Source organism: Microcaecilia unicolor, chromosome 10, assembly GCF_901765095.1.
Source record: "Microcaecilia unicolor chromosome 10, aMicUni1.1, whole genome shotgun sequence".
NCBI classification, from domain to species: domain Eukaryota; kingdom Metazoa; phylum Chordata; class Amphibia; order Gymnophiona; family Siphonopidae; genus Microcaecilia; species Microcaecilia unicolor.
The window spans coordinates 169,696,084-169,723,588 of NC_044040.1; the positions used below are offsets into that span (position 1 = coordinate 169,696,084).

The window sequence follows — 27,505 nt, forward strand, 5'->3', positions numbered from 1 at the left end:
TAAGTTCAACCTAAATGTTGAGATTTGGGCGTCCCTGACCGTATTATCGAAACGAAAGATGGCCGCCCATCTTGTTTCGATAATACGGGTTTCCCTGCCCCTTCGCCGGGACATCCTGCGAGGACGTCCTCAGGAAAACTTGGACGCCCCGTTTGATTATGCCCCTCCATGTCACCTTATATTATTAGTTCTTTGATGCATTGATGACTCCACTGCTTTTACTTGTTGGGGCTAAACTGACATTTTGCTGGAACAATGAGGGCAAAGTGTGTTCTTTTCTTTGTGAAGAACTTCTGATTGTAGCCATAAGATGCCACATACCTTGACTTGTGCTCTAGCAGAGACAACAGCCATACTGAATTTTTCAGCATGGAGGAAATATACATGAAAAAATAGCACTAAAGGGTCGGCAATTTGAAAACCTGTTCACTTACGTACATTTACTGTTTGGAAATGTACCCTTTCCGCAAGAAAAAGTAGACATAAGGACCCATAATGCATGTAACTTAACCTGTGCAAAAAAAATAGGCAGGTTTGGGAGATGGAAATTTATACATTCGTAGATTAGATTTTAAAATGCACACGTGTGGTTTTGAAGGGTGTGTACAGACAAAGCAGATGCTGATCTGTTGAGGTGCTCTTTTCTGAGCAGCTTTCAAGGGAAAGACATACTTTTCCTTTGTGAATTGGTGTAAATTAAGTACTTGGAGACTCTGTAAACAACCGGTTTTGAAAATTGCTCCATGTTTAATGAAGGGTAATCATGGACTTTTTAAGAAATTGCTGCAATTTTGTTGTTAAGTCTCATACCATACGAAATTGTGGTTCTACAAATAGTGTCCTTCTTTAGTCTGTGTTGTGATGGATAACTGCAATAATGAGAATTCCCACTTTTCATTTCGTGATGTGCATGCGGTTCCCGCAGTGGCATCACCTCAAATCCATTTCTTAGAAGGAAGGCAGAAGCGCTTCAAGAAATCTAGGCAAAGGAAAACTTTTTAATATATTTTTGAGTTGGAAACTGTGGCTTGGTCTTATAGGTGGATGTCAAGAAAGGCAGTTGTATAACTAGGCGCTCCTTTGGGTGTACATGTGCAGCAAAAAGTTGCATGTAGGTGTGCAAGCACCCTACATGCTATTCTGTGGGTAGAATATGGCCGGGGCATGAGCACGTCTCCCAATTATACGTGCAACTTAGAGAATATAATAAGTGACTTCGTCCTTGCCACATGTAGGCATGCCCAGTTACAGCAAGAAAATCAGGAGAAAAAATCTCTGCAGTAACCCACAGACAGGAAACATAACCCAGGGAATGAAGACAGGGCACCAAAGCAAATGTATGGAAGAGGGACCCAGGACTGATGCAATGAGGAGAGACATTACCATGCTATGCTGATGACGAACCTTTCTACTGAACCTTTTTGGTTTTATTTGGAAGAATCTAGTGACCCCTGATGAAGGCAAAGCTGAAACTTGGCCAAGTTGGGTCTCTCTCTAATAAATTTACCTTGGTGAACTCTCGTCTGTTCTTCATTCGCTGGATCGCTTTTGCTGTCTGTGCTTTCCTGCAGCATGCTCAGTCACATCAGTTGTATGGATGATGTAACTGCGGACACCTAAATTTTAGGTTTGTCAATGTCGGGTCTCACTAGTATTTTATAGTGGAATCTGGAGTGCCCAGTTACCATATTAGAATTGCATGACATCAGCGCACCCATTTATAGAATCGCCACTGAAGGTTTCCTTCTGAGATAAAAGGCATGTTTCTCATGGGATCCTATTACCAATAAAATTTTAATAAAAGTAAGTAAGTAATCCAATTCAATTCTATTTATTTAGATTTTCTTTTCAACTTCCTCTTCAGCTGCAAGTTCCAGGGGGCTTTTGCTATTTATATTACCCTCTGAGCCTTTAAAACTGTTTGACCAGCAGAAATGTTCTACTACATTTAGGTCCGCGCACATTTCTTTTCTGTAAAGTAGAATTCATTTTATTAACTTGATATTCTGCCTCTCTTTTAATTCCAGATACACTGAGAAAAATACAGCATAAGACAGAAAGAATTCACTTCCGTACTCCATAATATATAGAACACAAATATAATTATAAATAAGGATGCAAAAGTGTACAGCACCCCAGTCAGCAACGGGGCTAAAATAAGAATTTCTGCGCACTCATTCTCAATCCAGAATATGAAAATTGAGGAACACCAAAATATAACTGTCAGCAATCAGTCCCTATCCTGACCTAGTAACATACATACATACATAGTAGATGACGGCAGAAAAAGACCTGCACGGTCCATCCAGTCTGCCCAACAAGACTAGTAAGCCTATTTAAGCTTAGGCAAATAGCCAGCTCTCTAGCCTCTTTTGAAACAGCACTGTAAGAGGACTCTTGCCACAGCTACATGGCAAAAGAATTCCACAAAACAGAACAAAATTACCAATGAATCTATGCCTAGTAGTTACTAATCTCGTCTTTTGAGTTACTTACAGTCTCAACGAAGCATGTTGTGAAAAGGTTTAGATGAGAGAGAATTTGACAAAAACAATTGACCAAATAAATGACCTACTTTGATGAAGAATTATGAACTTCTCCCTGCTCTGGAATGGTGACAAATGAATCTTCCTTAGCAAAGGAGAAACTTGATCTCTTTCTGCCTTCCACATCAAAGGCTGACTACAGTATTTTCCATAGATAAGCAGGACTGAGTCAGGCACCACAAGTGGGAGTGACATCACCACATGTCTCTGGGATGAAACAGCTCTCCTGAGCTCATTTATTTATAATCTCTTATATACTGCTTGCAGTCCCAAAGGCTATCAAAGCAATGTGCATCCAGGTACTGTGGGCAATTTTCTGCCCTTGTAGGGCTCGCAATCTAAGTCTTTGACCTGAAGCATTGGAGGGTAAAGTGACTTGCCCAAGATCACAAGGAGCTGCGGTGGGATTTGAACTGGGCTCTCCTGGTTCTCAGCCAACTGCTTTAACCATTAGGCTAGTCGTCCACTCCAGTGTAAAGTTCTGAATATGTGTTGCCTTTCCTGTCTGTAGCAGTGTCCTTTGGCATTCCATTCATTTTATAACTCAAGATTGATTTTGATTTTAAACTTTTAGTTAAGAAATATGTCGGCTCTCATTGCCTTCTTGATGTCTGCCTTATAAACACTATTAGTTTGGCCCCTAGTGAATTTTTATGTCAATTTATTAGTTCGATTCGATCTCACCTGGCAGCGGGTACCTTCCCTATTTATCTAGGTGAAATAATTATCACTCCGATAATAAAGAGCCAGAAGGAATCTTGTCAATTAGTTTCCAGTTACAGACTGGTAACTTCTATCCTATTGTTTGTGAAGATCATGGAGGAGTTGGTGCATTATTTGGATTTACATGATGTGTTGCATCACTCTCAATCAGAATTTAGATCAGCACATAGTGCAGAAACTGTGATAGGTTCTCTATTGAATAAGGCTAGATCTTTGCTTAGTGAGGGAAAACGTGCCTTGGTGCTGCAGTTTGATCTGTCCACAGCGTTTGACCTGCTGGATCATACAATTTTAATTCAAATTCTGGAAAATATAGGCATTATGTGGAATGTGCTTAGTTGGTTTTCACCTTTTTTTAACAGATAGATACTATAGAGTTAAAATGGAAGACACTCTTTTGAATAAATGGTGTAATCCTTGTAGCGTCGCACAGGGCTCGCCACTCTCACCTGTTTTATTTAATGTTTTCTTTCATTCATTGAGAATGTTATTAGAAAATTAGGGTTGCATAATATACAGTTATGCTGATGATATTACGGTTCTAATAGCCTTTGGTTTAAATTTGGCTTATAAGCTGGATACAATATCAAGTTTGTTTATCATCTATTCAAACTTAGATGTCAAGGTACAGACTGAAGTTAAATACTGAAAAAATGAATTGTTTAGTTAATAAAGCTACAAATATTCCAGATCCTATATTTCCATTGCACAAAGGCAATATGAACTTTCCCCAGTTAAAGTCCTGGAAGTATGGATAAACAATACTTTATTCTTACAACCACAACTTAATCACCTTCTTCAGAAATCATTTTTACTTATGAGAAAATTGCGTTTAGTTCGCAAATATTTGAGATTGAGAAGTTTAGATTGGTAGTACAGGCTCTGTTGACACAATTAAGCTAATGCAATATCTGTTATTAAGCCTGTACTTGTCATCATTCAAAATACTTCTGTACAACTTATTTTTTCTTTGGGTAAATATGACAGGATCACCTCTTGCTTTGTTAAATTACAATGGTTACCAGTGGAAGCAAGAATCCTCTTTAAATCTGCATTCTTCTTTTATAAAAGTTTGCAAGGTTTGGCCCCTCATTATCTATGCCAACATGTGGTTTTTGCTACCTCTTCTAGAAATTGTAGGCTTCAAAATTCCAGCTTAATATGTTTTCCATCCTTAAGATGAGATTATTAGAACGATCTTGGGCGTTTCAATTTGCAAAATTATGGAAAAACATTTTATCTTTATTTATAGTTCTCATTCATACTTGGGATTTTAGAAGGAGAATCAAAATTTGGTTATTCAGGAAATTTGTATGGAGTAATTTTTTTAGTAGCCACATATAAGACAGTGTGTTATGTTTTGTTATGTTATTGAACGCACTTCATCGGGACGTGGGAATGACTATGGGGTTCATTTTTGACAAAGAAAAACGTCCAATAAATGTCGTAAAGCACCAAATGGATGGATTTCTTCTCAAAACGTCAAAATCAATATTTTCAAAACCTATTTTGAGGTGTTTTTTTTTATTTCACTGCCTTGAGTGAATTCCTTCAAAAAGACAGTAAATCCTAATAATACAATTTTGCAGGTGTTTATGCATTTTGTCTGCAATGCATCCAAATCAAGGGGGTGTGTCAGAGGCATTGCGGTGGCGGGCTTAGGGTGTGCCTATCACTTGAACATTTTACAGTCCTAATGGTTCAAAATGAAAACGTCTAGGTCAAAAATTTCAATGTTTTGGTCTAGATCTGTTTTTATAACAAGGCACATAATGTTGCCCTAAATGACCAGATGATCCCCCCCAAAAATGTGAATAAAAATAGTACTCACTAGCCTCTGACAGCCTCAGATGTTATTTCCAGGTCCATTAGAGCAGCGTGCAGATCCCTGGAGTAATGTAGTGGTGGGTGCAGTGCACTGTGGACAGGTGAACCCAGGTCCATACCTCCCCTTACCTGTTACACTTGTGGTGGGAACTGTGAACCCTTCAATACTCACCAGAAATCCACTGTACCCACATATAGGTGCCCCCTTCTCCCATATGGGCTATTTTAGTGGTGTACAGTTGGGAGTAGTGGGTTTTGGGGACCCAGCAGACCAGATATGGGAGCAACAGTAAGATGTGTACCTGGGAGCATATTTATATGAAGTCCACAGCAGTGCTGTCTAGGGTGTCCCATTGCTCTCCTGGGATGTCTGGGGGACCAGTCTGTTAAAAATGTTGGCCCCTCCTACATCCCAATGGCTTGATTTTCTCGTTTTTCACTTGCACTTTTTTTTTCTTCTTCCAAAAATGGCCTGAAAAAATAAATTCACAGAGCACAAAACCTTGTTACAGAAAAAAAGACATTTTGAGGTTTCGAAAATGGCCATATTTCCTATTCAGATTTTGGAAGTTAAGCGCAAAATGTCCAAAGTCCGACTTAAACGTCATATCTAAATACCCCTTTATGTGCCTGATCAAGTCTGCTGTCTACAGAAAATATCTATTACAGGTGTGCAGCTGTACTTTTTCTGTCAAACAGCAGGGTTGAGTCAGGCATACAAACAAGTGATTTGCCAAGCTCAGGGCTGCTCATTAGGTTTTGTATTGCTTTTTATTGAAAGTAGCCCACCCAGACAGACACACACTGCTTGACCCAATATAATGATTTCTTTTTGTGGACTGGTTCAGGCATAATGAGATGGAGTGTATGAAGTGAGGGCCAGGTAGCTGCTTTGTAGATGGAAGGTATCTAGCAAAGCAGACTTCAGAAAAGTTGTAGAAGCTTCAGTTTGATGCAACTTCACTTTAGACATGAGAGGAGTGTCAGCTTGTTCTTAATAGAATTTGGGGTGCCTAATGCCAGTTTGCTGAAGCTCTTTTGTCAGCTAGATTGCCAATTCTGTTGGGGTCAAAGGAGAAAAAAAGGTGTGTGAACTTTCTGATGGATTGAGTAGTTCTAAAGTAAGTGAGAGATACATACAACATGAACTTTTGCAAACGATTGTGTGCAAGTGGTGTACTTGCTGCGTGAAATTCAACAGCTGTTTGATTGTTTTGTGTCATTCGTTCAGTATGTTGGATCAACTGTGAGCCTCCAAAAAAACTGAGGTTATGCATAAGTCCTTTCCAGTCCTTTAACCCATCTGTGCCAGAAGTGCATGTTAGAGACACCAGGTTAACAGCTGTGGACACATTCTGTTATCTTGACAGCTTCATGTCTAACTCTATCAATATCATTGCTGAAGTTAGTGCCAGACTGGGCAAGTCAAGTTTTGCATTTGGATGCTTGAGGCGAGATCTGTTGAATAAGTATGGTGTGCATATGATGACAAAGTTGGCAGTCTGCTGTGCAGTTGTCTTCACAACTTTATGGGTGCATGTGCTGAATTTTATACTGTTGCCAAATTCTGAGCTTGATCAATTCCATCTATGCTGCTTTGATAAAAAAATTGTCACAATCCAGTGGAAAAATAGTGTGCCTGACTCCGAGAAACTTTATACCAGTATCAGCTCAGTCATCCACCCATATTCCCAAAAGAGTTTTTTCAAATAGCAGGCAAATAGGTAATAATTGTGATGCGGACAGCTTAAAAGGTATAAAAAAATTCCACGTGATGGCATGCGAACTACAAAACTGTGACCTTTGCTCAGCCACCGAATAGAGGACACATTGGCATGAGATTTGCCACACAAGTATATACCAGCTTGAACAGAATTATACCTTGTCACTGTTGGAGAAACATCAGTGCCAAAGGCAGTTGTGTATCTGTAAAATCCATCATTTGAATGTGACTTTTGCATAATACTTGGCAATTTAAGAACTGGCCTATAATCACATAAAATCATCATTGTTGATGAAATCTAACAATTGATGACTCAGTACAGGATAAGCAGAGATATATGTGGTACTCTGGAAGTGTAGAAAAGTTGTCTTTGAAAGGCGTCTTTTTGGTGCCATCCTTTACCAGCTGCCTCATTTACTTTTCCTTGTTTGTGTTGATCTGTGCCAGTGGGGTTGGAATGGAACCCTGGTCAGTCCTATCCAGCTTTTAACAGCTTCCCAGAGAGAGCAGTGGGCATTTATTTTGGAGGCTTGTTTTGTTTTTGAAATATTGAGCTAATGTTTTTAGTTTTCACCATTTTATGAGATAGTCACTTATTCTTCTTACATTCCAAATTTGGTGAATTTCCATCCCTTTTTTGAAGTTATTGTGCCTATGGTTGGACAATCAGACTTCAATTTTATTTCTACAAGTCTTTCTAATATTCTTGACGTTGCAGAACATAAAAAGCCCCCACTCCAACAAAATAGCTCAGCATAGTGTGCTCCAGACGTATCCTTTAAAATACTTGATATAAATTTGGATACATGAAAGTCTTAACATTAAGAGCTCTAGTGCTTTGAAAATGTCATCCAAGCATCTGTATTCAAGCAATGTACCTCCTAAATATTCACTTAACCATGCATCAAAACTTGGACATTCATGCTGCCTTGCGTAAAACAGAAATGCTGAACGTCCATAATAACTTTTTCCTTTGCTGCAAAGCTGCATTCCATTAGAGCCAGACATTTCATCTGGATGACGTAACCACGGTCACCATGCATGAATAATTTTACAAAGCAACAAAAGAAGAATTGTATTAATTACATCCTGCAAACAAAAGCAACACAAGACCGTTGGAATGGCGATGTATTGAATCTATTGATGCGGAACATCCTGAAGTGGTGTTGGTAGCTGGGAACAGAGACATTAATACAGGATGGACAGCTCCCATCCTTGAAGACCACTGGGCAGTCAAGTTTTCAAGAATATGAATTTGCTTGAGATAGATTTGCCTGCCCACTGTCTCAAATAGTATGCAAATCTTTTTCATTAGAATTCTCCAGAAAATCTGACTGTTTGGTGGACCCGAAAGTCAGGAGTTGTTCACCCCTGCTCTAAACACATCTTCATGAGCAAAATGGATGCACATTTGAAATCCAGAAATGAGGATGGCACGCGGTGCCAAAAAAAACGGGCATTATGATCACCATAGTAACATTTCATTTCGAATGCAAAATGCCCACCTTCAGGCTTCCAAATTTATAGTAAAACAAATGAACTGCAAAAATCACTCTGGTTAATTTTCACCTTTTATGTAAGCAGTTGAAAATGAATAGATCACAAACGATTACTGCCTTATTGCAGTAAATGGAAGAGAAAGGAACCTAAAGAATGCAAAAGTGCATGCCCTGGAGAAAGTAAAGTTGTTACAGTTTTTCTCTGACTTGCTGCTTTTAATCCAAAGAAATTTTTGTGAACAGATCCATCAGGCTATGTTCTTATGAATTCCTAGGCTAGCCATCCTGTGTCTTGCCTAATTATCACCTTTCCAGTATTCCTAAATGTTTGCATTATTCCTGCAAAAACTGGGGGAATCCTTCAAAAGGCTTAACTAGCTAACTGCTGAAGTAAGTCAAACAAATCTCTGTTTTTAGAAATTTCTCCTGCTAACTTGCAAAACTTACCCACCTAAATGTATAAAGTGAGAAAATTTAGCCAGGTGAAAAAAGGATGCTCCAGAGAGGGGAAGACTTTGTGAACTTAAGACTTAGGTATTTAAGGCTGATTTTTATTGCTAACGGGTGGATTTTAACCGGTCTTCTCCAGCCACACAGTATTATATGTAGATGTCAAAATTGGCTTGGTAGATTTAGGAAGATTCTCAACTTAAAACCCAGTTAGGTTTGGTTGAAATTTTTGGCTAAAAATAGTCAGCTGAAATTTGCTGGCTATTCTTGTTGCTCGGCAGCTATTTGAAATTTGCAACCTCGATCACTCAAATTACAGAGTATGGATGAAAATTTGTAGTTGATAGAATTTGCCTCATGAAAGGGTGATTTTAGACAGCATTTTCTGCACATAAATTATGTTTTATACAGGGAAATAGACTTGTAATATATACTGTGTAAAATGTAGTCCTGTTGCAATATTTCACCTACTTCTACATAATCTGTACATAGGTTTTCCCTAGGGCACAGCTTGGGTGGAGCTTGGGACAGAGTTTAATTTTTAGTATTTGGTATTCTCCGAGGACAAGCAGGCTGCTTGTTCTCACGAGTGGGTGACGTCTAAGGCAGCCCCTCCGATCGGAGATCTTCACTAGCAACAGCGTTTGCTAGCCCTCGCATGCACCGTGCGCATGCGTGACCGTCTTCCCGCCCGAATGCGCTCGTGTTCGTCAGTCCATAGACAAGGGAAGACATAGACAAGGGAAGACTCAACTCCAAAGGGCTCTCCGTGGAGTGAGGAAGGGTTCCAGAGGCGATCCCACCCGGGGGATTTATGATGCCTGTAAAATGGTTTAAAGGATTAGCATTTTTCCCTTTCTGATGAAAACTTTTGAAACTCAGCCAGAGTTAAAGGGAGCAGTTATTGTGATGGCAAGATCGGAATGGATGAATGATATGTGATTTTAATGAAGCACAAGCACAATATACCCCAAGGGAAGTGAAATAACTGTGTGAATATATGTGTATATCGCATTGTGGGTTGGTTTATGTAAGATATGTGGGGGAAGTGAGATCAGGGTGTCATGAATTAACATATACCTCCTTTAGGTTCAAACAAATGTTGTATTGTATGTTCTATTATCTATGTATCGGATGGTAATATGGAATGCACCATAATGTATGGGCAAAGGTTTGAGCTCAAGCCTAACAGTATTTAATGTGAGTAGTTTATGACCTATACATATTTATTATACATATATGCATACACTGGTGATAAAGATCTACTTGGGCTCAGCTGTATGTACATACACAAATATTAGGAGGTGGAACATCGTATGTGCAATGATGGTTCCATTGTGACACCACCACATATTCCTCTTGGGGATATAATGGATGTAAATGGTATGGTCTGAGCGCATGTAAAACACTTTATAATATTTATAGCATTTTAAAGTGCATATATAAAAAAAGATAAATTATTTTGAACCCAAGTTTATTATAGTTGGGGGCAGATAAGCCAGGTGCCAAAAGGGCAGGTGCAGTCTGTCGAAGTTTATTGCCCAGCCTGAAGTGAAACTGGAGGGGTTCCCCAAATTAAGCTGTGACCTATGCAGTGTATGTGGAATAAGACCTTGTCAGCGCTCCTGCATTGGTAGGCTCAGCAGCCATTTTATTGCCACTTTGTGCCAAAAATACATAAGAATGCAATCTTTCCATGTGATTCCACAGGAAAGAAAGTTTTTAAAGGCTACATATCTACCGTTGGGCACAACTGAACCTGTACAGCTCCAGTTCTCTACTAAATTAATATTTCGGCAACTGACCTCACATGCATATTGGTGCTCCTCTTTTCTCTCCCTTGCCTCCCAACTAGGCGAACAGCCTGCGGAACTGGCTGTCTGCCCCACTATAAAAGTAAAGTTTCCCAAAGTACCTTTAAGGCCAAATCAGGCTTCTGATGCGTGAGAAATTTGCTGAAGCCTAAGAATAAAAAGAAAAACATTTTTTCTAGGTTTCCTGCTTTGGCTGTACTTCCACGTTTTGTTTGCGCCTTTCCTAGCCCTAGGTGTGATGTACTGTAGGTCAGAGCAGTAGTGGCCATTCTCAAGTCAGTTGTCAATGGTCTTTGAGATGTTTGTAGGTGCCCAGTTCCTTCTAAATTTTGGATAGGTCTTTGTTCTATTGATAGGGCCTGATAAGGCAGAGTGAGACATTGATTTCAGGAGCCAGAGAGATAATCACTCAGGCCACACCAGCAAGAGGTTGTATGTCCCAACTGTCTGGTGCAGCGCTTGTAGGCAGTGTTAGAATCTGTCTTTCCAGAAGATATTGACATGGCAGTGCCCATGCCTTTGCTGCATCTAAGTGCCTCTGTGTGTGTATGCAGGTCTGGAGAATCTACATCTTAGGTATTGGAATCCTGAGAGCTGTTGTGTCTTTTTTCCATCCAGTGTGGATAGAGCTTGGATTCATCCCTTTCATCTGGATTCAGTGGCGTAGCCAGACTGCCAATTTTGGATGGGCCTGAACCCAAAGTGGGTGGGCACAAAATTTTCTCTCTACCCCCCTCCCCCAGCAAAATTTAGTCACGCTAATCAGATGCATTTGTCACACAGGGTAAAGTGCTGCTTTTCAATGCATCAGATTTCAGAAAATTTATTTAATAGCCTAACACCCTTTTCAGTGAGCTTTCAGAGGCCAAAACCTCCTTCCTCAGGTCAGTATAATGCTGTTACGGTATCCTCGCCTGACCTAAGGATGGAAGTATTGGTCTCTGAAACTTCATTAACACAGGTACCATATTACTTTATCCTAAATTAAAAATAAAATTATTTTCTTTACCTTTCTTGTATGGCCATTTACTTTTTCTCATTGTGTCGCTTCCAGTCTCTAGATTCTGCTTTCCTTCGTTTTCGCTTAACTCTTCTGCCACGGTTTCCTGGCCATTTCTCATTTTTCTCTCCTTTTTCTTTGCTTTCTTCAATATTTTTCTGCCTCTCTCTCTCTGTCCTGATTTAATTCATTCTTACTATCCATTCTTTAATTTCCTTCATCTACTTATGGCTTTTCATCTTTTTCTCACCCTTGTTCTCCCCATGCCCCTTCCTCTTATTCTCCAGTCTTTCACTACTCTCCTTTTCCATCCAGCAGCTCTCTTCTTTCTCTCCCCATCCTTCCAGTCTCCCCTCTCTCTCCCCATCCTTCCAGTAGTCTCCCCTCTTTCTTTCTGCATCCTTCCGTCCAGTGTCACCTCTTTCTCCCTACCCTTCCATCCAGCGTCTTCCCTCTTTCTCTCCCCATCCTTCCATCCATCTATCCTCTCTCCTGATCCTTCCATCTAATGTCTCTCTCCCTCTTCTAACCAGTGTCTCTGTATCACTCTACCCTTTTCTGTTCAGTGTCCCTTCTCTCTCCACATCCTTCCAGTCTCTCACCTTTCTCTGCATCCTTCCAGTTTCTCCCTTTTCTCTCCCCATCCTTCCATCCAGAGTCTCTCTCCCCATCCATCCGTTTTCCCTCTTTCTCTCCCCATCCTTCCATCTGTTTTCTATCTTTTCTCCCCATCCTTCCATGTTTTCCCTCTTTCTCCCCATCCTTCCATGTTTTCCTTCATTCTCTGCCATCCTTCCATCTGTTTTCCCTCTTTTCTCCCCATCCTTCCAAGTTTTCCCTCTTTCTCCCCATCCTTCCATGTTTTCCCTCATTCTCTGCCATCCTTCCATCTGTTTTCCCTCTTTTCTCCCCATCCTTCCAAGTTTTCCCTCTTTCTCCCCATCCTTCCATGTTTTCCCTCATTCTCCCCATCCTTCCATGTTTCCCTCTTTCTCCCCATCCTTCCATGTTTCCCTCATTCTCTGCCATCCTTCCATCTGTTTTCCCTCTTTTCTCCCCATCCTTCCATGTTTCCCTCTTTCTCCCCATCCTTCCATGTTTTCCCTCTTTCTCTGCCATCCTTCCATCTGTTTTCTCTCTTTCTCCCCATCCTTCCATGTTTTCCCTCTTTCTCCCCATCCTTCCATGTTTTCCCTCATTCTCTGCGATCCTTCCATCTGTTTTACCTCTTTTCTCCCCATACTTCCAAGTTTTCCCTCTTTCTCCCCATCCTTCCATGTTTTCCCTCATTCTCCCCATCCTTCCATGTTTCCCTCTTTCTCCCCATCCTTCCATGTTTTCCCTCATTCTCTGCCATCCTGCCATCTGTTTTCCCTCTTTTCTCCCCATCCTTCCATGTTTTCCCTCTTTCTCCCCATCCTTCCATCTGTTTTCCCTCTTTTTCTCCCCATCCTTCCATTTTTTTCCCTCTTTTCTTCGACGAGGCCCGCCCTGCATGCCAGCGCCAGCCCCCATTGCCGGCCACTGCTGCTTTTCCTGTTGATCAGCAGGGCCGGCGCTACAAAAAAGAAGAAGCGCTAACGGCGCTAAGGACGAGAAATGTAAAAAAAAAAAAAAAAAAAAAAGCGCGGCACCAGCAGGCACTGTCTCGGCAGCCTTGAGGCATTGGCTGCTGGCTCGCAGGCTCCTCCTGTCTGCGGGAGGAGCCTGCGAGCCAGCAGCCAATGCCTTAAGGCTGCCGAGACAGTGCCTGCCGGTGCCGCGCTTTTTTTTTTTTTTTTTTTACATTTCTCGTCCTTAGCGCCGTTAGCGCTTCTTCTTTTTTGTAGCGCCGGCCCTGCTGCTCAACAGGAAAAGCAGCAGTGGCCGGCAATGGGGGCTGGGCGGGCCTGGGCTGAAATTGGGTGGGCCTGGGCCCACCCAGGCCCACCCGTAGCTACGCCCCTGTCTGGATTGGTCTGGCATAGATGATAAGGAAAATGAAATTTGGACTTAACCTGTTTATTTTCTTTCCTTGAGTCTTGCCAGACTAATGCAGAGTCCACCCATAGAGGCCTTAGTGGTCAAGAGCTCTGTCTAATAAATCAGAAGGCTAACAGTGAGTATGTTGTAGCCCAGTCTGAAGGTATCTGTACTGTTTTCTTATCCCTGGATTACTGACTATGAAATGATGTTTTTGACTGTATTGGGTTTGTCTTTGGTGGAAACCGAAACCATAATTGCTTCCAGTTGTTTTAGGTTTGACATAGGGTACTGAAAAGCTGAATGCAGCATCAGCTGGCCTAACTTTTATCTGCTCACTTAACCAGTTAACAAGCCAAGTATTTCCGCTAACAAGTGCTGGCTCCAGCCACACTCCGTCCATGGACTGCCCCTAACCTAGTGAGTAGTACTTTGGTGATCAGAGGAGATATTCAGTGACATTATCTGAGCTTCTCCTGCCTCGATAAACGCTTTTGAATATCGACCCCTAAGTTTGAACCTGAAACAATGACTTGCTCAAGATTGCAAGAAGCCACAGTAGAACTGGGCTTCTCTGGTTCTCCAGTCAGCTGCTCAAACCATTAGAGTTAGCCTTCAACTTTTTCACCAAACATGCCAAATTCTACATATCTAAGTGGACCAACAGGCTTTACAACTTTACTACTGTGTTCAAAATGCTTTCAGTTAGTAAATTCTAGCCATCCAGTTGTTCCATAACCTGTATATTATGAGATGTGTTGATCTGGGTTATAATACTGCATGTCTTACTGTAACTCCTTAAGACAGCACAAAATGAGGGTGTTGGATAGATGATAGTCATATGGTCTGTCTTTTTCCATCTCATCTTATTTCCTTACATCTTCCCATATGCTTTCCTTCATCTTCTCTTGCTGACAAGCTTGAACCACAGAACTAAATAGCTCCAATTCTTTGTTTTTTCTTTCAAGTCTTTGCTTACCGGGTTCAAGTGAGGTCATCTCCCCCCCCCCCCCCCCCCCCCACACTCTCTCACTCTCTCTCACACTCACAGAATTGTGTATTTCCAGAATGCTGTGCAACAAATGGCATGAGAAGCAGTTAAGCAGTGCGTTAGTTTTCATGTTTCTCTTGTATGCAAGTGAGGGACAGAAACTAAATAGTGAAAAGGTCATCTGAGTTCATACAAGCAAAATGTCTTCTCAGTGAAGTACATCCCCTATTTTTATTGAGGCAAGCACAGACCAGGAGCACAGTAATTTGCAGCTGCTTGCTTGATGTGTCTCTTTAGAGAGACAAGGCAGGGTGTGCATTTACAATACTAATTTGCAATTAGTATATTCTTCCTTGTCAGTTTAGGGGAAGAATAATGAGTCTTGGCATGCACTGTCCTTTCATATACACTTATATTTTCTAAAGGTGCGCATTTCTCAGCTGCTGACATTACTACATAGAAGGTGAAACAGCTACTTGACGCCAATTAAAAAACAGCAAAACTGAATCAGATGGATACATATGCATGCACAGAGAGTTAACATTTCACCTATTGTAAAAGTTTGCTTTCATTTTCCTCTTTTCTCCTTCCTGGTTACTGCTGTTGTGGTATTGGTCTTCAATCCCAGCCCTCAAGGTTCCATTTTGTGAGGTACTGACTTATGGACCTGTGCTTTTCTGTCTCAGCATGCTTCCGGCCTTCCTTAATCCATTCACTTAAAGCCATAGATATGCCTAAGGTAGGGCTCAACAAATCCCAGGTGCCATGGTGCCTAGAAATTTCATCCTGGCACCTGGGATTTCATACTTCCGATGTGGGGGGGGGGGGTCCCCCTCCTCTGCGCTGCCTCAAACTCCTTTTCTCCCCCTGCATGGCAATTAGATTCTGAGATTCCTCCAACTTCCTGCACCACAGAGTTCAAGTGTGCAGAGCCCGATCACCAGGCAGCGCTGTGAGTAATGGCTGGAGGGGGTATGAGAGAGGCTGGGTGAAAGCTGGGGACGGGGGGTATGAAAGAGGCTGGGTGAAGGCTGGGGAGGGGGGCACGAGAGAGGCTGGCTGAAGGCTGAGGTGGGGAGGGGGCACGAGAAAGGCTGGGGAGGGAGGCACGAGAGGCTGGGTGAAGACTGAGTTGGGGAGGGGGCACGAGAGATCCTGGGTGAAGGCTGGTGTGGGGAGGGGTTACAAGAGAGAAAGAGAAAAAGATAACTGGGTGAAGGGGGGGGGGTATGAGAGAAGCTGATGGGGACCCAGCCTATGGTAATTGGTGAAACAGAGACAATTGCCTCTTTGCTTCGCCTATCTAGACTAGAGGGTTCTGTCACATCTGACAAACTGACAACATGCTTTAGGAAGGGAGACTATTGACTTCTGCAGTGATTAGCAGAGGCACCTTAAGGAACTGATTTATTAAAGTTTTGTTGCCCACAGACACAAAATAGGGCTGAAGGTAAAACCTTAGTAAGTCAATTTCTAAAAGGGCTACTGCTAATGTGGGAGGGGATTCCAACCCACCCCCCCCCCCCAAAAAAAAAAAAGCTTCACTGGAAACAATGTTGGAAGGATGGGGAAGGAGACGTGATAAAGGTCTTAGGTACTGGCTCCTAAGTTTTTGGGCTGGCTCCTAGAATTAATGAAAATTTATCAAAGCCTGGCCTAAGGCATACCATAGAAAAATATGAAATCCATCTTTGACTAAGGTACTTTTATTGCTAAGTTCATTTTAAAGACAATTAAATGAATGGTTCATGCATTATTTCAGTGTTTAATCAGGATTATAAGTGTAGTAGAACCCCAGAATGTTTCTTCTATTTATGAGGAAATTCTGGCATCCTTGCTCCTATTTTGACCCGTGCCCAGGGTGATGTAATAGAAATTGGGCTGTGTCCATCACTGTTTGGTGGGTGTCTCCCATCCAGTGTTTTTGAAGGGAACTGCTTGCTAATATTGGCTTTATATGCAGAACTAGACAAAAAAGCAACTTAAAATAATTGCTAGTTTTAGTTAATACTGTTCAGTACGGTAAATCTAAAGCCTTGCTCCTCGCGGCAAACTCAGCCATTTGGGTTTTCAGGATATCCACAATAAATATACATGATCTCATGTATATTTATTGTGGCTATCCTGAAAATGTATATTTATTGTGGATATCCTGAAACCTGACCGGCTGGATGTGCCATGTGTACTAAGTTGAGAAGCACTGATCTAAAGCATGAAACACCTGGAGCATGTCCTCTGGACACACCCAGCCAATCACGTTTTCAGGATACCCACCATAGATGTGCATGAGATAAATTTGCATGTACTATCTCCATTGTATGCAAATCTACCTCATGCATATTAATTGTGGGTATCCTGAAAACCTGACTGGGTTGAGAATCCCTGACCTAGAAAATTGAAAATTCAACTGCATTGTACCTGAACAAAAGTCATAATGTTGCTTTCTGCCCTAAGTAGGTTTTGTTGGAGTAATGAGTCGGTGTACATTTTTCTTAGAGTTGTTCTGTAAGCTTAGCTACCGCAGAATATTTTGTTAAAATTTTGAAATTATCCCCAGATGGTGCTGTAAATTCACTATATAAGAGATAGATAATATGGATGAAACCTAGCAACACAGAATATGCTGGATAAACAATCTGTAGCATTCAGTGCAGCAGCTGCTTCATGCGGAAATCTTTGTTGACTGGGGTTTTCCCTACTTTCTTGATATTGCCCAACGTACATGACTGGCGCCATCTACTGGAAAATGAACAGCAGAGCTCAATAAGGATTCTAAATGCTTGTCCCAGTTTTGTGCATGTGGGAGAAATCTTTTTTTCTACATGGGAATCTTGTGACACGCATCACCAGTGGCATAGCTAGCATACTTGACAGCCAGGGCCGATCATTAACACACACACCCCACTATGGTCTCCGAAAGTTAGTCATAATGTATTAAAATTAGTCCAGTAAAAAGATTACCTTATTTCCATTTTCTATTTATAAAGATTTATTAACACAATAATACTACTTTATCCTAAAGCAAAAAAAGAAATACATTTTTATCTACCTTTGTTGTCTCTAGTTTCTGCTTTCCTCATCTGGTCTTTACTTCGTCCTTTCCAACCTGCTGCTGCCCCTTTCCACCCAGATCCAGTGCCTGCCCCCTCTCACTGCCCCTTTCCATTGTCTGCCCTCTCTCTTCTGTCCAGTGTCTACCCCCTTCTCTCTGCCCCTTTCCATCCAGCATCTTGTCTGCCCCTTCTCTCTGCCCCCACCATCCAGCGTCTGCCCTTTTCCTCCCTTCCATCAGTGTCTGTGCTCTCTCTCTTCCAGTGGCGTACCAAGGGGTGGGGGCGGTCCGCCCCGGGTGCACACCGCTGGTGGGGGGGGGGGGGGGGGCCCCCCGCGCGCGCCTGTCGGCTTTTCGTTTTCATGCTCCCTTTGCCCCGGAACAGGAAGTAACCTGTTCCGGGGCAGAGGGAGCATGAAAACGAAGAGCCGACAGGCGCGCGCGGCACCCCCCCCCCCACCACCACCACAAGCGGCATGCACCCGGGGGGGGGGTTATTTCGCCGGGGGATCGCGCTGCACCCGGGGGTTATTTTGCCGGGGGGGGGGCGCATCAGCGATCCGCCCCGGGTGTCAGCCCCCCCCAGGAACGCCACTGCTCTCTTCCCCCCCCCCCCCACTCCTTTCCATCCAGCAGTGTCTACCCTTCTGTCTCTGCCCCTTTCCATCCAGCGTCTGCCACCTGCATCCAGCATCTGCCCTTTCCTTCCCTTCCATCAGCATCAGCTCCCCCTCTTTCTCTCACTTTCCATCCAGCATCTGGTCTGCCCCTTTCCATGATCCAGAGTCTGCCCTTTCCCTCTCATCAGCGTCTGCTCTCTCCCAGTTCCATCGTCTAGTGCTATTTCTTGGCCCCGGGCCCGGCCCTATCTCTCCTTTTCATGCCCCCCCCCCCCCCCCAATGCTGCTCCTGCTCTAAACTAGCAGCAGCAATAAAAAAAAAAAGCTAAGGAGGAAGGCAGAATAATAAAATTAAAATATAAAAATCGTGCTCTGCGGAGCCTAATTACCTGTGTCTGCTGGCTCTGCTCCAGATTGGGAAGTGATGAGATCTCAAAGAGGTGGCGTTGTCAGCCACAGGTAGGGCAGAGCAACCAATCTCCTAGGGGCAGAAAGAAGTTTGAGACCCCGATCGGCACGATCCTCCAGTGAACCTAGCAATGCATACTGCCACCGCCACTATGACAGCACTACTTTTGTCCTTGCACCGCTGCACGACAGTCTAGTAGCAGCAGTGGAGCCGGAGCAAATTTTGTAGCATGCAGGAAGGTGCAGGCTGCACAGGAAGGCGGCAAGGGTCAGAGAGAGAGGAGCCACCTGGGAGGAGACGCAGCGGTGGAGGTTGCCGTGCAGAAAGGCATATGGCACCAAAGTTGGGGAGGCAGGGACAGACAGAGCAGTGGGAGCGGAACATGCCCCTTTGATCTGCACCCAGGACGGTCCACCCCCACTACCCCGCCCTCAGTACGCCACTGCGCATCACTAGAAAATGTGAAAGGAAACAATTCTGTGAGTGGAGGAGTAGCTTAGTGGTTAGTGCAGTGGACTTTGATCCTGGGGAGCTGGGTTTGATTCCCACTGCAGCTCCTTGTGACTCTGGGCAAGTCACTTAACTCTCCATTGCCCCAGGTACAAATAAGTACCTGTATATACTATGTAAACCGCTTTGAATGTAGTTGCAAAAACCACAGAAAAGCGGTTTATTAAATCCCATTTCCATTAGTGGTTAGAGCAGTAGGCTATGAACCAGAGAGACCAGAGTATGAATCCCAGGGACACTCCTTGTGATCTTGGGCAGGGACAAATTTAAACTGTAAGACCTCTGGAGACAGAGAAATACTGTACTTGAATGCTATTTACCTAGAATTACCACTGGAAAGGTGTGAGCTAAATACTAAATGATATTTGCTGGAAATTTTAAATCCTCTCATTCTGTTAATTTTTTAGATTTGTTTTGTGTGTAGAGTTTATATGTATATATAGTACACAGTTCGAGAGATCGATTATATAATATAGATATAAATGTGTGTGTGTGTACAAATATAGATAAGTAAACAGTCTGAGAGATCGTGTCTACTTTTATACAATCCACACATAGGTGTTCCTAAGGCTGTAGTAGTACAGAGTGGAGTTGGATTTACATTGTCTACCCATATTTCATAAAATACACAAGTGCACTTAATTTTTTTTCTTAGAGCAAGTGTCCATTTATGCATGGTTATTTGAACACTATTATGGCTCATTTTTGGGCCTTATGTTATAAAGGCACACATGCCTCTATATTTCATCTATAAAATAGGCTTAAAATAAGCTCCTTTTCAAACTTCTCACACAGGCGCCCTGGTAATTACCCCCTGTAGGTCCTGCATTCCTCAGTGTGCCTGAGTGTCAAGTTGTAATAGTTTCTAAAATATGCCATTGAATAATGAAAGTCCTGGATTGAGTCCTAAAGTGATGGCTTGAGATTCTTAGAATTAAACATTCTGAGCTTCAAATTCTTTAATCCAAGCAGTACCCAGCATGCTTGCACCTATAGCATTTCATAAACATGTATGCTTGCTCCTTCTGGGGAAAAATTCATCTGCATTAGTCTGTACATAGCTGAAGGTAAAAGAAGGAAAGCAACAGTGGGAGAGAAGAGATGAGAGAGAGATATTTAAATACCTCCATAGTATAAACATAAAGGATCCAGCCAAGGATTCCATCAGATCCTCCTCCTCCTCCTCCCAGCTGCTGGGCAGCCTCCCTGGATTAGGTTTAGGTCTTCTCTGCATGCTGGCTGACCTGCCTGTTTGCATTCCTTCCTTCCCCCTGCATTAGGAAAAGCTGTCTTAGGTATGGGGAATTCAACTTCAGCGTTTGGGAGAATGTGGAGTTGCTTATTCTCTTCAGCCTGTTTCTGCTTTCTTTACCTGTCACTCAGGTGTGTAACCTGCCTCTCATTACAGCGTGTCCATAATTTGTGTGTCCACTCTGCCCAAGTTCCCAGCTTGTGCATGCCCACCGCAAAGTGCGCATCATCAAATCACGGCATGTACTTTTCCACTGGTTGGTATGGAGGTTATTTATATGCATAAATGGCTAGCAAACTTTGAACTTGATAGTTAAGCGGATTATAAGTGCCAGAATTTAAAAAACCCTGCCATTTATGTAGCTTTTTGCCACCTGAAATTGGGCAGCTTCTTATAGAATTACCCCTCTTAATTCATAATGATAACTTTCTGCTTTAAGTGCAAGGTACTGTCCCACCCATATCATCCCCCCGAATAGGAATTTCTGTATTTGGTGTTTAATAAAGCAGTTAGTGCGTGCCAACAATTAACTTATTAAAAGGCACATTAAACACCTAAAGTGATTGAGTAAATGCACTGGGTCCCTGTGGTTTTTAGAGGATTGTTTGGAAAGTTGTAGTGTTGGGTTGATCATGTTCATTGAGTCTAAAATATCGGGTGGGGGGGGGGGGAACTAGAGGTCTGAAAGTTAATTCAAGGGGAGCACGAGGATGAAAGTTCACCTAAGGTGCTTGCGATGGCGTACCAAGGGCAGGACGGTGGGTGCAGGCAATAAGGGGTGCAACTAACCCCTCTTTCTCAATCACCCTCCCCCAGTCTGACAGCCTCCCCCCCTGCCACCCCAGTCTACCTTGAAACATGGCTTTCTCCCCTCTAGAGGCTGCCAGCAGCATTAGCGATTAATATAATCTGCCTACCCCATTCCTGGAGCCTTCCTTTTGCCATGCCCTGCCCCCTCTGACATCACTTCCTGTTTTATAGGGGGTTGAACGTGGCAAAGGAAAGGCTCCGGGAAAGGTGCAGGCAGATTATGTGAATTGCTAAAGCTGCTAGCTACCTCTAGAGGGGAGAGAGCCATTTTTCAAGCTGGATAGGAGGGGGGCAGGGAGGTTTGAGAGAGGAGGGAGCTACCAGACCACAGGTGCAGGAGTGAAAGGGGTTGCTGGAGGCCTAGGGAGGTTTGAAAGAGACACAATTGGCATGGGAGGAAGGTGTTAAAAAAAATCTGCTCCAGGTGTCAAATACTGTAGGTGCATCGCTGTGTGCATGGGCCCTGGTTCCCAGGAGCAGAGCTTGGAACAACAGTCAGTTTTAATTGGAAAGTACCCACAGAAAAAGGTGCACGCAGCTTGCTCCTGTTTCCCTCAGCAATTTTCAGGCTGGAAGTATGTGCATATTTTCAGTCCAAAAATTGTCAGCCAGGTAAGCAATATGAACATTTTCCTCCAAAACAGTTATTTGATAGAGGCTGTTTATATAAACTACCAAATACACACTCATGTTACTTATTTGAACCCTTTAGGAATTTTTTTCCCCATATAAATTATTGTCTTTTTATTTTTTTCAAAAAATGAAATAGTTACAGCATTCACCTTTTCACCAGAGTTTTTCTTCTGGAAAGTGCTTGTCTTTTGTCTCCACCCTATATTGTAATTTTGGCTTTGCTTTTTCTCTTTTTAGATAGTTACAGCATATTACATACCCAAGTACTGACTACTGTATTCCTTACAGAGGGTGAATCCCTTCATAAAGGTGGTTAATAAATCACAATAAATAAATAAGCTGGAAAATGAGATTGTGGACAGTTTAAAAAAGGAAAAGGTGCAGCGAAGGGCGACTAAAATGATAGTGGGGATGGGACTACTTCCCTATGAAGAAAGACTAAGGAGGCTAGGGCTTTTCAGCTTGGAGAAGAGACGGCTGAGAGGAGACATGATAGAGGTATATAAAATAATGAGTGGAGTGGAACAGGTGGATGTGAAGCGTCTGTTCAAGCTTTCCAAAAATACTAGGACTAGGGGGCATGCGATGAAACTACAGTGTAGTAAATTTAAAACAAATCGGAGAAAATCTTTCTTCACCCAATGCATAATTAAACTCTGGAATTCGTTGCCAGAGAATGTGGTGAGGGCGGTTAGCTTAGCAGAGTTTAAAAACGGGTTAGACAGTTTCCTAAAGGACAAATCCATAAACCACTACTAAATGGACTTGGGAAAAATCCACAATTCCAGGAATAATATGTATAGAATGTTAGTACATTTGGGAAGCTCGCCAGGTGCCCTTGACCTGGATTGGCCAGGATCCTGTCGTGGACAGGATGCTGGGCTCGATGGACACTTGGTCTTTTCCCAGTGTGGCATTACTTATGTACTTATACATTCTTATGCAGAAGATCTGTACCAGTATTTTGGGTTTAAATTGAAGTCACATGTTTTAATTGCTTTAGAGGTCCTTTTACTAAGCTGCGATAAAAACTGGCCTTAGTGCATCCTTACACAGGTCATTTTCACCCAGTTTTACCATGGTTGTATCAAAACAATTTTTATTTCATTAATCTTCCACAAAAAGTCAGCAGACAGACAAAGCAAAGGTGGAAGTCACCAGAATACAAGTGTTCAAGAATGCAAATAAATTTCAACAGTCCATTAGAAATAAGGTCCATCAAATTTATTTATTCTTAATCAGTTAAACCTCAGTCCAGCAGATAGAACTCCAGCCATTTTAATAGGCAAACTAGACGGACCCACAACAGTCTTCATTTGCTGTCATTTACCATGTTAGTATAAATGTATGCAGATTCATTGTGCAAATCATGAACTGGCTAGGTGTTCCTGAGGATGGGTTGAGCGCTAATGATTCACGGTATTTTTGCGTGTTTCAATTTCAGGAGGTCCTCAAAATGAGAGGCGGCCATATGGATTTTGGATCCCACCAGAGGAGCAGTTAGAGCAGGAAGAAATCAGACGTCGACGACTCAACAGATTTAACAGACAGTAACATTACAAAGAGCTTAAAATTGTTGTGTAAAGTGCCTTTTATGACTACCATGCTCTGGGATTCAGCTTTTTCAAGTTTATTTAATTTGATATACTGCTGATTGGTAAGCCTCCTCAATGATTTATAATATAATAAGACATAACAGAGAGAAGAAAAAGGAGACCCTACAAAAGGCTATATAAACATTAGAGAAGAAATCTTACTAAATCAGAAAGTCACAGTATTGACTCTCATACTGACCACAGATCCTCTTGTCTTTCCTGTCTTGCTGCTGAAAATGAACATCCTAAGCTCTATATACTTCCTGGAACAGATGAGTTTTTAAACTGCTTTTGAAACAAATAAATGAGAAATGCCTTGTCTAATGTAAAGAGTGCAATCCAAAATGTCAGCCTAGCCACACTACCAATAGTGGATCTGATGGTGTCCATCCTTTATATTTTTAAATAATGGTATTAGCAAGAAGTTTTGATGGAATGAAAGAAGGTTCCTAGTTTGGGTATGTGTGGGATTTAAAAATATGCTTTGAAAACGGAGTATAATGAATCTTATGGATTAAGCGTAAAATTTTGAATCCGATCCTTGCTGAGATAGGTAACTGATCTTCATTATATGAAGAAGTGGGGTCTCGTGGTCAAATTTTTGTGGCATCCATTACCAGTATTCATTTGTGCAGACTTTTCATTTCTTCTGGTAAATATATGTAACTTGAAGCAATTTAACATATCAGGACCTTGCAGGGCTGTTGCCAACTGTTGAGCACTGGATTACTTCTGCTTTTGGTAAAACTGACAGTGTGGTTTATCAGTCTTGACGAGTTCATGTAGTACATTTTTGGAAAATTCTACCTATACTATCCTACCTGAAATTAATTTTGAACAATTGCTGGCCCACTAGGCACCTACGTTGCACCCACTGGTCCCTCTAAGCTGTGCAGAAGTCCTCTCTACAGTCCTGCCAGTAGGTGGTGCTGTTTCACTGTCACGTTTTCAATAGTGAGGGACAGGCAAGTTCTGCTGGACTCCAGGCAGGGTTGCCAAATAAAAAAAAAAATTCCCACAGAAAACCCGCCCAAAACCCGCACACACCCCACCTCCGCCGTCATCAACCCCGCCCCTTCCGTCATCACCCCCACCCCGCCGTCATCAACCCCGCCCCTTCCGTCATCACCCCTGCCCCCGCCGTCATCAACCCCACCCCTTCCGTCATCACCCCGCCCCCGCCGTCATCAGCCCCGACCAATACGTCAGCAAACCCCGCCCAAAACATCACAAACCCCGCCTCTATCGCCATTAGCCCCACCCCCCGCCAGCCGAAAAACCGCCCCAAAACCCACACAAAAAAAACAAAACGAGCCCAAAAAACCGCAACCCACCGCGGGCAAAAGTTTCCCACGGCGGGTTGCGGAAAACCGCCCATCTGGCAACCGTGACTCCAGGTAACCTGCCTGTCTCTAGAAAGCTCCACCCCCTCCACTGGTAGCAATGCAGTTGGAGGACTCCCGCTCGGCTTAGAGGAAACAGTGGTTGCACCTCTTCCATAACAACGACATATGCACCTTTATAAAATTTACTCCTGCTCTGAGGCAGGTGAAATTGCATGTGTGTATTTGCTGGGAAGAATATATGCATATGCGTATATATTATAACGTATGTGCATAAGTGCCAGTGTTGTCTGCCCTGCTTATTCTCCTCTTCTGGAAATGCCTATGCGTATATAGTATAAAAGTAGATACTGTGATGCAAATTTTATTATAGGGCACCCTTCTCAAAGTTGGGAAAAGGCACCTGCTTTAAAGCTATTTTATGAAAGCAACAGTATTTAATAAAATGGGAGCGAATCCAAAATGTTGAGAATAGCCGATTTTGTTCATGTCTTGGGTCCGTAAGCAATCTGTAAAAGTTCCATGTTTGAACTTCTGTAACTTTTTTTTTTTTCCACTCAAAAGGAAGGGGTTTGGACCATTGAATTATGCATTGTTTGTTCTAACAGGATTCATTAAAAGCTCATTTTGTTTTTGTTTCTGGTGACTTTTAGTCACCTTTTTCCTATAGGCTCATAGGGCTTTCCCCAGTGCACAAATTTACAGTTGCTTTATAGGAGGGAACAAATTTGCACTTATATTCTATTCTCATACATGTGCGTTAATAAAATATGTGCATATATCATAACTACACCGCCAGGAAAGTCTCTTTGCAGATCACATAAAAGTAGGTGCGCTCTTTCTGTGCACCATTATAGACACATTTGTGTGTGCAAAACATACTTTAAATAGAGAAAATATTTTATATATTTGTCTCCTGTATACCTCTGTACCTACTTTTTACCCCAGGCAATTTTATATTCATCTTTTATAACTAGCAAGTAAGCATTTCTCCTACTGTATTGTGTCCAAAAAAACTGTACATATATTTAATCTAGTGTCAACTTGATCCATGTATTTTAAAAGTTAATTTATAAAAAAAAAACAATTGGTCAATTGGATACTTGCTCCAGTGTTTCAAATTACTGCCTTTTATGTACACTCGTGACAGTATTTTATTCATAAACACTTAAATTGTTGCTCTACCTTGTACAGTAGGGTCTGCATCAAGAAAACTCTGGGGTGTCAAACAGAGGAAAGGCCATAAAATAAAATGAGACCACGGTCTTACCTTGGCTTGTCGGGCTTGTTTCAATGTTCTTACAGGCAGCTATATAAAGTTCATAACTTTTAAATATGTATGTGTGTATATTGTTAAAATGCTGTCTGTGTTAGAGAATAAAACATAAGTGTATACAGAACTCAAGGTTTTATTGATTGTACAATCAACAATACAGAATTGCATGACTACCTCAGAAAGTACTTTTTATACCTTCATTCCTCACACTTGCAACTCCATGCTCTCCTATATCATGTCCCCTCTACACCCCAACCTTCTCTCCCCTACACACCCACACAGCATGCTCTCAAACTCTCCCTCTTCCACTCTTGTTGCGCCCTCTTCATTCCACTGGAGTGGAGGAGTGGCCTAGTGGTTAGGGTGGTGGACTTTGGTCCTGGGGAACTGAGGAACTGAGTTCGATTCCCACTTCAGGCACAGGCAGCTCCTTGTGACTGCGCAAGTCACTTAACCCTCCATTGCCCCATGTAAGCCGCATTGAGCCTGCCATGAGTGGGAAAGCACGGGGTACAAATGTAACAACAACAACAACAACAACAACACTATGCTCTGTCTCCCTCTCCACCCTCTCCATTCCCCTTGATCTTTTCTCACACATTTCTGTAGCCAATATCCACACTCTAACTACTCCATTATGCTTTTCCCTGTTCCCTTTAAACTCTTTCCCCAACATAGTTCTGCACCCTTTCCATTCCACAATGATGTCTTCCCCTTACTGTTTTAATACTCTCCCAACCTACTTCCCCATGCTCTCACCACATACACTTCCTCACAACCTGTCCCACTCCATTCCCATGCACTTTCCTTTCTTTCATTCTTGCTAGAGGATGTGGTAACAGCGGTTCCTGTATCTGGGTTTAAAAAAGGCTTGCACAAGTTCATGGAGGAAAAGTCCATAGTCTGCTATTGAGACAGACATGGAGAAGTCACTGCGGTCCCTGTGATTGGTAGCATGGAATCTTGCTACTATTTGAGATTCTGAATGGAATCTTGCTACTCTTTGGGGTTCTACATGGAATGTTGCTACTATTTGGGTTTCTGCCAGGTACTTGTAGCCTGGATTGGCCACTGTTAGAAACAGGATACTGGGCTATAGATGGACCATTGGTCAGACCCATTATGACTATTCTTATGTTCTCTTTCCACTCTGCTTGCTCATGAGGTTCTAAATCTGTGGCACCAACTCCACCTCCTTTTTCTTTGGCTAGTGTGATTTTTCATAACCCCACCATATCTATTCCTCCAATTCCATGCGTTTATGCATTTGAATTTGTTTGTCAGCCAGTCCTCATCTGTGGCATCCATGTCATAGACAGATGGCTAGATAAACTAAATACATAAGTTGAGCTCGGTGCAGCTTACTGGATATGAAATAACCTATTAAACTACTCCCACATAAAAATATAGCATTATTTTGTACCTCTATGCAGCCCTAGAGACACAGGGCCTTAAAATCATTATTAGTGT

At 42.4% G+C, this 27,505-nt stretch overlaps 1 protein-coding gene across 2 annotated transcripts in view; it reads left to right on the forward strand.

Moving 5' to 3' along the window:
- The window catches only part of RHBDD1 (rhomboid domain containing 1), a 109,441-nt gene extending 85,084 nt beyond the window's left edge, over window positions 1-24,357 (forward strand). For both annotated transcript variants that reach the window (XM_030216819.1, XM_030216818.1), the window contains one exon: window positions 23,266-24,357. In XM_030216819.1, coding sequence (XP_030072679.1) covers window positions 23,266-23,375 — 110 coding nt within the window. In that variant the 3' untranslated portion in view covers window positions 23,376-24,357. The remainder of the gene's footprint in view (window positions 1-23,265) is intronic.
- The last annotated feature ends 3,148 nt before the right edge of the window (window positions 24,358-27,505 follow it).